This window comes from Hippichthys cyanospilos, chromosome 2 (genome assembly GCF_059441005.1).
Source record: "Hippichthys cyanospilos isolate Australia breed blue-spotted pipefish chromosome 2, RoL_Hcya_1.0, whole genome shotgun sequence".
Classification (NCBI taxonomy): Eukaryota; Metazoa; Chordata; class Actinopteri; order Syngnathiformes; family Syngnathidae; genus Hippichthys; species Hippichthys cyanospilos.
Window position 1 is genome coordinate 20,212,561 of NC_142370.1, and position 11,502 is coordinate 20,224,062.

General features: G+C 41.1%; 1 protein-coding gene across 4 annotated transcripts in view; it reads right to left on the minus strand.

Annotated features, from left to right (window-relative positions):
- LOC148427782 (signal peptide, CUB and EGF-like domain-containing protein 3) overlaps window positions 1–11,502 on the minus strand; it is a 97,874-nt gene that overhangs the window by 23,654 nt on the left and 62,718 nt on the right. For 2 of the 4 annotated variants that reach the window (XM_088408028.1, XM_088408027.1), the window contains exons 7-8: window positions 9,622–9,692; window positions 3,071–3,187 (exon numbers count right to left, since the gene is read on the minus strand). In XM_088408028.1, the coding sequence (XP_088264154.1) occupies window positions 3,071–3,187; window positions 9,622–9,692 (188 nt within the window). The remainder of the gene's footprint in view (window positions 1–3,070; window positions 3,188–9,621; window positions 9,693–11,502) is intronic. The other 2 variants (XM_088408029.1, XM_088408030.1) reach the window with 2 other exon arrangements.

The window sequence follows — 11,502 nt, forward strand, 5'->3', positions numbered from 1 at the left end:
GCTCATCATTTGACTTCCATCATGTGACCAGGTGGGGTCCCATGATTAATGGAAAATTTGAGAGGTTTTTCGCAATTTCCGCGATTCTATCACCAATTTACTATGGTACAATTTGCCGAGACATGATCACCCGTACAAGCCGGGACATGATCACCCCGGCTGGGTCACCTGGGCGAGGGTGTCTGTTGTGAGACCGCAAACATCCAATGAACCCAGGCGCCAACACTGATGATGTGTCATAAGTTGCACCAAAAGTGTATTTTAGAACTAGCTGAGAGGCCCATCAACAAGTTGAAAATTTAGGAGGAAAAAATTTTACAGACAAGAGACCTTAGCGAGCAGAAAATTAGGTTTGGCTACTGCCGGCAGCCCCAGGTTGCACAGGTTTCTAGTCTCTGAAAATGCAATAATGATGCAATGCACGGCGTATGGGAGCCCCAATAATGAGAGGAAAAACAAGCACTACTTGTGTGCCTTAAACTATTAATTGAGAACAGAAATTCATCACAGAAACTTGGCTGCATAACATGGGTATGGCACACTTAGTGAAAACTCTCCCTTTTTGCAAGGATTTTCTTTGTGCTGCTAATCTACCAGCTAAGCCGCAGGACGAACGTGGTAAGAGGTTGGACAGGCTAAATAAGAAAAAGGTAGGCTGTTGAATTGGCCACTAATTCAATCTAGTACGTATGTATATCCGTGTGCGTGTGTGCCCTTGGTTTTTGCCAAAAGGTGGGGAACAAATCATGGATTTCACTGTCTTTGTTGGGACCTTGTGGAGTTGGGACCATTTTGATGGCCCCAACAAGGTCAAACATTATTTTAAGAGTCAAAACTTGCTTTTAGAGTATGGATCTGAATTGCATTTGGGTTGAAGTTGGTTAAGGATTAGGCCAGAAAGTGGCCCAGATTTGGTGTGTTAAAATGTAGGGGGGCCAACCTTGGCAGGCGTTCTTTACATATAACAGCAATTAATTTCAATAAATTTCAGCGAGCCGTTCTGTGTTTAACGTTTGCTTTTTTATTTTCATTTCAGTTATCTTAAGCATGTGTTTTGGTTCATTTGAAACAAGCATTTCAAAAATGAATTGACATTAAATATTGAAATTGAATATTCACTTCACTTTTTTTGTAACAGTTGAACAGAATTGTACTCTTGGGTGCAAATTACATCTGAAACATTTGAAAAATATCTCACCATGGCAGTTTGATATTTATAGAATTTTTAAACACAATAACAGAAAATGAACAAGTAGTAGTCATATCAACAAGTGCAGGGCTCATTTAAAATATGAAATTAGTAACTATAAATGTTGATTGGATTTTAAAATGGTTATTGTCCTGAAGTTAAAACTTCAAAAAAAAAAAAAAAAACTTTTCAGACTTATCAAAAGTGAAAAATGACTTGTCCGCATGAGTGTGACGGGTGAAAGTGAGCTCTGGAGTGCAGGACAAAGGCCAGGTGTGGCTCTATGGCAGTAGTATGGATGCGCAAGATGTCTTGTAAGTGAGAGTCCGATAGCCGTGTCCTCACACGGCTCTTATTTAAGTTCATAACCGAGAATGTCTTCTCACACAAATACGTCGACCCGAACAAGCTTAGCATTTTCTTACCAAATGCTCGAATCTTCGGGTTTTCTCTATGTTACGCTCCTGTTTGCTACTTTCCTCAGTTGTCACTTTTGGGTTTTTCTAAGTACCACCTGCATCTGGTTCTGTCGCTAGCTTGTTGTCCCGTGAGTATTGTCCGGTGTAGTTTGATGTTGCTACTTTATATTTTTCCATTCTTGTGCCATCACCTTTCTGTAGATTCTGTCCCTCTTATATTGTACTATAGTATTTTTGTGAGTAGTACTGTTATTACACTGACCTGTTATGTGCACCGTTTGTTATTAAGCCCTTTTCCTTTGTTACTTTGTTGTCCAGTTTCCAATTGTTATTTAATTCGCTGTCATTCACCGCAACTACGAAAGAAAACCACGCTTGTGTGTGCGCAGGGCAGAGCAGACCCAGAAAGAGGCTAGATTCAAAGAAGGTTGCTGCTCGATTGACCACGTCAATCCAGCCGCACTCGTGTGTGATCTTCACTTGGAGAACGCTCACTGACCAGGCATGGTGAGACCATTGACCAAAGAGGACAGGAATGGATTACAACTCCTGGTGGACGTTGCGTCGCGAGCCAATCGTGTGTCTTGTAGGAGTGCACGCGAGAGGATTGACAGATTGCCTGGCCAGTCAGTCGACGACAGTAAATCTTTGTTGTTGTTGAGAATGTTCTCTGAGTTAATCTCACACCCGAGTGCGGTTGAAAAAAAGCGGAGGGAGAACGTTTAGGGAAACTGTTCCCTTTTGTAAAAAAAAAAAAAAAAAACGACAAAAAAATACAAAACAAAAATAAACAAACGGAATTTCAAGTGTGAACTCTGCTTATTATGTTTAGTCAGCTACAGGCTCCACTCTAGTTCGACGACTTAGGGCCGTTACGCTGATCAAGGGATCAAAACGGAAAGGGAGAACAGCCGAGTTCCACAATAACTCAGGCCGATGCAGTCCTAAACCAGCCTTGTTGTATGATCAGATCAAGCCTTTGCAGTAAAACGTCCCCTTAAGACAATCGAAACAACCCACTTCCAATGAATTAAATGCCCAAGTTGTAGGAGGTGACACCAGCAACTTGGTCATCAACAGGAAAGTTTTTGAAACAAGTAATTACGGAGCATGTTCTATACACAGCACCACTCATGCTCGATCACAAAAGTATTTTCCTCATGCAACAGCATCGTGAGCATACAATTGGCTGAACTGTCTTAAATGCATGCTTGAAGTATTTCAATTTAAGAGACAGTGCTTTAATAACGAACAACGAAAAAAGGTACTACTTAATGATTGAAACAGTAGCTGCATCTTTCATGATTTGACCTGGAAACAATCGGTGGATTTTTTATAATGAATGGTGTGTAAATTGTTGTGATGGGCTCACTATGTATTTGTTGATTAAACGGAGTTTCAAATATTGCATGCCGCCAAAAAGACGAGTGTGGCTGCAGATTGAATGCGTATGCTCAGTCACCTTTGCAGGTCTTGCGGTCTGGCTGCAGCGTGAAGCCAACCGGACAGCTGCAGCGAACTCCAGTCACTGAATCGTGGCACGTGCTATCACAACCGCCATTGTTCACCGCGCAGGTCTCTGCAGGGAAACAGACAGAGGGCCATCAAAATCAAGAATGCTGCACTGACCTACTTATCTCTCCAGGCACACGGTTAGATTAGAACAGCTTTCTTTTATTTGGTCAGAGAAAATGGAAAAGAAGCAGAGGAGATTTTAGCTATACACAGAATGATGGAAGAACAAAAAGAGACAGAACACACTTGGGATGCAGATGGTGAATGATGTCAGCGGAGCGATAGTGGTTAAAAGTAGCAGCAATTTTGGTCATGCTCTGAGATCGCTGCTGTTACGAGTAGTTGCAAAAACAGTCCAGTCTTTGAGTGAGCCACTCTTTGGTCACTGATTGAATTTTGTATAATTGCGACACAGCCTTGCAGACAAGTTGGGAATGAAATAGCAATTTCTGTTACCTGGTCACTGCATGGCAAGATTGATGAGAAACAAAATGCACTCGGTCTAGAAAGAATGACAGGGTCCCATGTGACAGGAATGAGTCGGAGACAAATCTCACGGTAATATGGTCATATCATGACAACAGGCCCCCGTAGTGCCTCTACACCGCCCCCATACTGCTCATGTACTAAGGGTAAATACACGCTCACGACACGTTCACATGTTTTATTTTCCTTCTCATTAAAGAGCTAGGGAGAAAAGATTTTTCATTGAGTCGGCCAAGTAAACCGCAACATTTCATTTATTAGTTTCCAAGTATTACTGTAGAACATGTACGAGTGGCAATAATGTGTGTTTGGGAGCAAACGGCCAGACAATCAATGTTGTAATCCATAATTCACCAGCAGAACTGTTGTTATGAGAAGCGATTTTCCGAGGGGACCGATTTGATAAGAGGAATGGGTGTTATTGTGTGTACTCTCTTGACGTGTCTTTTGCCTTGTTGGCTCTACATCTCAGTCCAATGTCAGTAAAATGTCTTTTTTTGGCTTCTTCATACACTCCACCCCTGACTGCCATTACTAATCGCTACAATGTTAGATTTTTTTTGTCACTTACATCGTGGCCAGTCGGCTTTTAAAGTCATAAAGGGGGCGCGGCAGCCACACGGTGAGAGGCTTGGCTTCAGTTAGACATATGTCAATTCTTGGTTAGAAATGTCGGTACCCCAAAACGTCTTTTTTTTTTCCAATCGTAGCTATATTTATTCTTTTTGTTTGCAAATTACATCCGGTCAAATCAAGATATCACCAAGTAAAAAAGGAATATTGCAAAATTTTGTCCCAATTCTCCTCTCCTCCCCTTTCCTAACATCAACTGAAAAAACAATTACAAATATAAGAACCAATAAGATGTTTTCCTGATCAGATTTTCCAAAAGATGGAAAATATGAAACAGAATAAGAGAAAATTAATAATAATCAAATGAATGATAAGTAAATGAAAACAAAAACCTCATTATTAGTAAGAAATTAAAATGTGCCCAATGTAATTTAAAGGCACACTGTGAAAAGTTTAAAACGATGAGATGGGCCCGTTAAATTTGATGTAATTTGACATGATGGGGCGTCACGGCTCGGTGGGAGAGTGGTCGTTTTCCAGCTGAGGGGCTGTGGGTTCGATGCCCGACCATCAAGCCATGTCCAAGTGTCCTTGAGCAAGACACTGAACCCCCAGTTGCTCCTGATGCTGCGTCATCAGTAGGCAAATGACTAGTTAGTGTAAAGTGCTTTGAGTACCCAAGGTAGAAAAGCACTATATGAGTGAAAGTCCTTTTACATCAACTCAGTTTTTTACTATTGGGCGGCTGTTGGCAGTAATTTCAACATCAAGCACGACTGGGTGAGTGGTGGGCTTCATTCTGGCAAACACACACCTGGACAAGGTTCCTCTTTGTCTCGCCAATGAGGCTAACAATAGCTAATATCCATCACTTTCACAAACAAAACGAAACATTGCTCAACCCCACGACAGAAGTGATGCACGCAAGCAAAACAGGTGCTTGCAATGATATCATCTGATGTTTAATAGAGGTCTCATAGACAACACACCAAAACAGTGCATGCTGTTGCTGAAGGCTGTACATGGCACGCCAATATATCAGGTACATGATGCATAATAAAGTAAACACCGGATGAGAAAGGTCTTGCACTCCATCATATATTAATGAACATTCCCAGCTGTTATGAAAATGTTGTTTATCCTGGGTTTCTGTCACTCTTATTTAAGATAACATCAAGAGAAACAGTATTATTAAACAGGATTCTCCAGCCTTTTAGCAGGCACTTTACTAAGTTCATTCTTTTTGTAACCTGCTATTTGGTCGAGTGCTATAGCCAAAGAAAGCCTCTGAGAAAGACAAACAGCCCAACACGACGGTGTGCAACCTGATAGTAGCGGGTCATGCGGGCCCTCAAGTTGATTCCGCTGCCCCCAACGTCAGACAAGAGAGTTCAGTACCGCGGTTTCCCATAATTGCAAAGTGCGAGCAAAGACAGTTGGCAGCCAAGACCATAAGACAGGACATGTCTGGAAAACGCTTAGGCAGACCTCTCTACCAACTGTAATGATCATGTGCTAAAAGAGCAAAGAATTCTACTTTAGTGAAGACGGGCAAAAGGCAGTCGCTCTGGAATGTGTCGGGTTTTGTGAGCTTTGGATGCACACCAGCCGCATCGCCAGGTTGGGACCTGCAATCAACAATGGGCAGACATTTCCCAGGATGACATTTTTGCCCTGAAGCTTTCACACAATCCCGATTTTTGACAAAAGACGCACATTTTTTGTGACAAATATCATGTGTTGTCGAGTCAACTCCACGCAACTTGTCATTTTGCGTTTAAAGGGGACCCACACAAATCTGAACACAAAATCTTTTTGGATTATTGTGTTACTTTCCAGAAGACAAATGAAACACTTACGGAATGTATTTAGCCATTTTCAATAGTACAAGTTGTTTGTTTATACTTAATTTGACAACTAGACTACTTTGCGCATATGAGCAATTCCTTAAAAAAAAAAAAAAAAACATTTTGCCACTTGCTGTCGAATGAAAACCATATGACCTACTCAGGGCTCAGGTAAAGTCACGGCTTAGCTTGCCAAAGTCTGCATGACTTGACTTGTAAAATGGGTGAGCTATTTTGTGTACATGTAGTTGTAATTGTTCTAATTGTAAATGCAAAATTATTTAGTGATCAAATTAGGCCCAGGCAAAATAATAACTAATTGTGGAAAATGACAAAATGGGAACTATGTGAATGATGTATTTCAATAAGCAGCAGAATCAAGCTGTTTTAACCCTTCTCGGGGGGCGGCCATTTTGTCACTTGCTGTCGACTGGTGGACTGGTTCTGCTGCTTAATTCATTTTCCGTAAACACAAAATTAACTGGAACACTGTGTTTAGGCTTGTTGGGCATCATAGAATATATGATTGTAAAGAAAATCCTTGGGTTAAAGTCCTCTTTAAAGCCTGCCACATACAGTACAAGCTCCAGGATTAAAGAAGGCAGATTCAAGTTGGCTTCGGAGTTAGCCAGCCAGGAAGCACAGTGGTGATGGTGACCCAAAAAACACCTGACTGAATCTCTGAGCTGTCACTGATGGTGTGTTGGACCACTGGGACCGGACAGTGAGTGTCTAAATAATGGGAGTGCCTCACAACTGACCGGCGGGCAACCGGTTCAGGGAGTAGTTTGCCTTTTGCCCAAAGTCATTTGGGACCCTGAACAGCATGAGCTGTGTTGGGAATGAATTGTTGGAGAAACCTCTGAGCTTCAGTTACAAACCACACACAATAAGAAATCAAGCAACCAAGAGTTGGCCAACGTTCCCGAGAGGTGCGACAGAAAAAGCAAACGCTAATTCCCGCGTGCTACATCGACACAGGAAATTAATGTGATAAAGCCTGATACTAAATCAGCCTAACCCTTCTAATGTTTCTCTTTTGGTGGACAGAAATAGCAGAAACTAGGACACAATATCCAGGAATAAACCAGACTGTTCAATTGTGAAAATTCATCGTTCAACTTCAACAAGCTATCGTCTCTCATTCCTACCCTGAGCAGGCGGCTCCTTCGAGAGCCATGTGATATATTTAAAAGATGATTTTCTTTCATCTGGCTATACTTTACCCACTCGGAGTTTCATGAGGTTCCCCATGTTTGCTTTATTTGTTGACTTAAAACATGTCCCACTAATTGGATTGAATTGCCCTTTTTACACTGTAAATATTTTCCTCTGCTTTAACACTCTTGTTTGCATGACATTTTGAATGGTGCTGCAAATGCTGAAACAAGATCATTTACATCGTTGTAGGGCATAAACTATGTGAGGAGGCTAGAGCTGAGCTGCAAGCCTGACGAGGACGCGTTATTGAAAATTTCTTTTGGTCTTTTCGCAATGGAAACATTGACGCTAATCTCTCTTGAGGTTGTCGTTGTCATGCTCATATCTACTGTCTTGATATGCGCTAGGGGCATAAATATCTAAACCTTATCTCGCAATATTTAGCTGCTATTAAAAGATAAATGATCAACGTAGATTCGTATCAAACTAGAACTTCAGGTCAGAGAAATAAATGATCCCGCAGTGAGTATACGTTGACAGTCAGACTTATACCACTGTAAAATAACCATCACGATGCCAAACGAGAACATTCGACACGGTAACACTTGCAGGTTTCGTGAGCATTACAGGAAAACGGATTTAGTATGTGCAATGTGATTAATCGAAGCCGACACTAACTATGCTGAAAGCTTCTTTTGTGAGAGGCATGTGCAAACTGGCATGCAACGTGATGCCAGTAGAGTGTAGCCAAAATAAGAGGCGGCGATAAGAATTTTTCCACTCGTATATGATTTTGAAATGTCAACGAAAACATCACCCCATATTGTCAACCAAGCGATGCAATTTTGCCGCACCTGAAAAATATGAGCACTGATTTAGAGCCAATGCCAAGAAGGAGACATTTCAAAAAAAAAAAAAAAATTACAAAGTATTTGAAAGGTTTTCAAAAGAATAGCCGGAGACTTCCAGTGTCGCTAATCATTTTGTGGCGCACAAGTAGCACACCCTTGTCGTCTCGTAACAGAATGCCCTAACTCCAGAAATGAAAACACGTGTCCATCCCCTATTTGCATGGGCTTACGACTGAAAAACAGACACACAGAGAAAAGGAGGAAGGAGACACAACAAGTCAACATGTATTGTCTATCTGTGGTTGCTAGAGCAGGCAAAATTTGTTATCGAAAAGTGAATGCATACTTCTTTTAATTGATTCCCCAGATTACAACATGACACTATATGATATGGTATTATATTATGATGTTTTTATAGTAAGGCTACATTATAGTCATACAAAACAAAGCATAGTTAGCTTATGCTTCGTAGTGCTAGCAGTACTATTTTGCCAAAGCTTGTCGAAGTTGCACGCATGTTATTTTTTTCTAACTTTATCTTGACTAATCACTTGGGATGAGATAGTGCTTCAGTGTTCAGTACACTCCTCATAGAAAAATAACCCTTAAAGCTTCAAATTGCGACTCTGGAGGCGGATGAGACATACCAGTATAACTAGTTACATGAGCGAAGCATAGTTAGAATGAAAATTAGAAGAATGTGGAATCATATTGGTTTAACACTGGTTGAATGGCATTTTTTCAAATATTTTTGCGCACAGTTCATCTGCATGACAGGTAATGATGCACGATGAGCACAATAGTGAGGGGGTGTGGCCTTTAGTTAGAGAATTGGGGTGTGTACTGATGTGAGGTTTCATTCAAATCTTGTTAACAGCTGAAAAACTGCACAGTCCACCAAGGCACATTCCCTAAAAAACAGATGAAAATAAAAACTGCCAACTTGCAATTCAATGCATCTTGAAAAAGCATTACCTACACTAAGTTTTGACCCATATTGTCAATTCCACTGTTACTGCTACACATGGCTCGGCCACTTTCCTCAACACTATGTTCTTTCCTTCTTTGTTTCAGCGCCAATCATGGACTCATTTATAGCTCCTTCCCCAAAGCGAATAGGCTGTGCTGATGGTGTTCAGGGAACACTTAGACGAAGAATTTGAAACACTGCAAGCTTCATTTCACTCACTCAGATAAAAACAAACAAAAAACATCTTTGAAGGCATCACAGTTGAAGCGATGCTTTTTGCGCTTGGCAAATTACTCAATGTGTGCAAACAAATCAACTATTGGCTTCAAGTAGCTTTGGTATCTTTTCATTATCATTCATAAGCTCCGACTGCTTGTTGGAAGAACTGAATTTGCAGCTGTGTTTTGAAAAGGTGCGGTTCGACACAGGCAACAGTTGTTATTGAGAGGGCATTCGCAGAATAAAGAGACAGAAAGAAGATGCCAAGGGTCATATGAATGATGCCCCCTGTGGGTGTGGAAGAGCTTGATAGGTGTCTGTGAGGTTAGCCTCCTATACTTCCCACACCCGAACACTCCTAGAGAGAGGAGTCAGAGAAACACATATTTACCATTAGGGAACAGCTGTGGGGCTGCCTGGGACTGGACACTCCTCTCCCCTGCATGCACACGCACACCCACGCCCACACACACATTGCAAAAACACCACTTTAGTCCCGCGTTACACTTGGACCTTGCGACAGTCCTGTTTGTCAAAAATCATCTGAGCTTCACAGCACATACAAAAAATTAACATAACGGGAAGTAATTATGTCTTCTGAACTGTCTATTAATACAAAAAGTGAACATGACATTAGGCATTTTGTAAATGGAGATTCTTAAATGGCAACAACAGTAATATAAACAAACCAAAAAAAACTATGATTTCTTTTTTAAACCTCAAGACAGGTTCTTGTCAAACTAAAAAATAATGAAGGTGAAACCTCAAGGCAAAAGTGTTATCGCACAGCATGCAAAACAACACTGCAGAAAAAGTGCAGTGGAGTTGCTGTTTGTGTGTAAATCGAGCCTTTTGCTAGGAAGCGTGAGTGTTGTGAGTGTGGTCAGACAGAGCGAGGAATGGTTAGTGCTGCAGGCTGAAAGATGGGATGACTTGTGTGTTATTCTTCCTTACAGAGTCACATAGTTTTCGTATTACGCTGTGAATTTTATCAACATCGGGTTTATCTGTGGTCGATAGTTCCAGCATAAACATGCCTTAAAATAATAGGATTTAAGGTTTGTGAAGGGTGTAACAAAAACCCTGTCCGTCCGTCCCTATCCATCCGTCCAGCCATGTTTAGCTGCTTATGTTGCCGTCCGATTTGCAAATGTCTGAAATCCTAGATGACGAAATATCTTTAAGAAGCGTAGTTTCGTCTCATTTCATTTCAATTCAATTTCATTTCATTAAAGATCACATTCCCAGTACCTATAAGACACAGATGTTTGGCCTTGGCAGAGGTCTTTGCCAGAGTGGCTTCTCGGGGCTTTGATTTACTTCATTTATATTAACATCGAACACTTTAATTTTGATTTTGAAATGAGATATGACTACTTACATCAAATATTATTATGCCATTCTTACCATGAAAAAAGAAACAATAACGATAATAATACAGGTGGCTTGGTGGAGCAGAGGTTAGCACGTTTGCCTCACAGTTGAGGGACCCCAGTTCAAATGCATCTCGCTCTGGGCGTCCTGTGTGGAGTTTGCAAGGCTCCCCGAGCCCGAGTGGATTCTCTATGGGCACTCCGGCTTCCTCCCACACTCCAAAAACATGCATGGCAGCTGTATCGGACATACTAAATCGTCCTTAGGTGTGATTGGGTGCATGAATGTTTGCTCATCTCTGTGTGCCCTGCAATCTGCTGAGGTTGTCCCCCGCCCACTGCACGAAATCAGCTGGGATTGGCGCCAGCAAGTCTATGACCCTTATGAGGATAAGCGGCTCTAGAAAATGGATGGTTGGATGGATGGATTATAATGCAGGTATAATAACATACAGAATTTGTTGAAAAAAAAAAAAACAAAAAAAACAACCAATCCTGAAAGACCGGGTAAAGTGAAATTTGAGATCCAAATACGCAGTACAGGATATTTAGAAAATAAAAAATGCAAAAATACTCTCCAGTTCATTACACCGTTTGCAAATAAGAGAATGTGAGGCTCTTTAGAGCATTTAGGGCACAGCATGATATAGATGGAGTGCGATAAAAGTCTTAGTCATTTTGATCAAATTGGATTTTTTTTTATTCAATTTAACTTTGTCGTGTTTTTTTGGCTAACCGCAATGTGTGCGCCCCATTTATTCAAACATTAGTAATTTGCTGCCATCTACACGGATAATGAATGGGGACTCGGGGTTTGAGTGCAAGGGCCCTTTTTAGGGAAAGCAGGTTTTGACTGACGGAAATATAATTTTGGCCCGCGATTGATTTGCTTGTATACA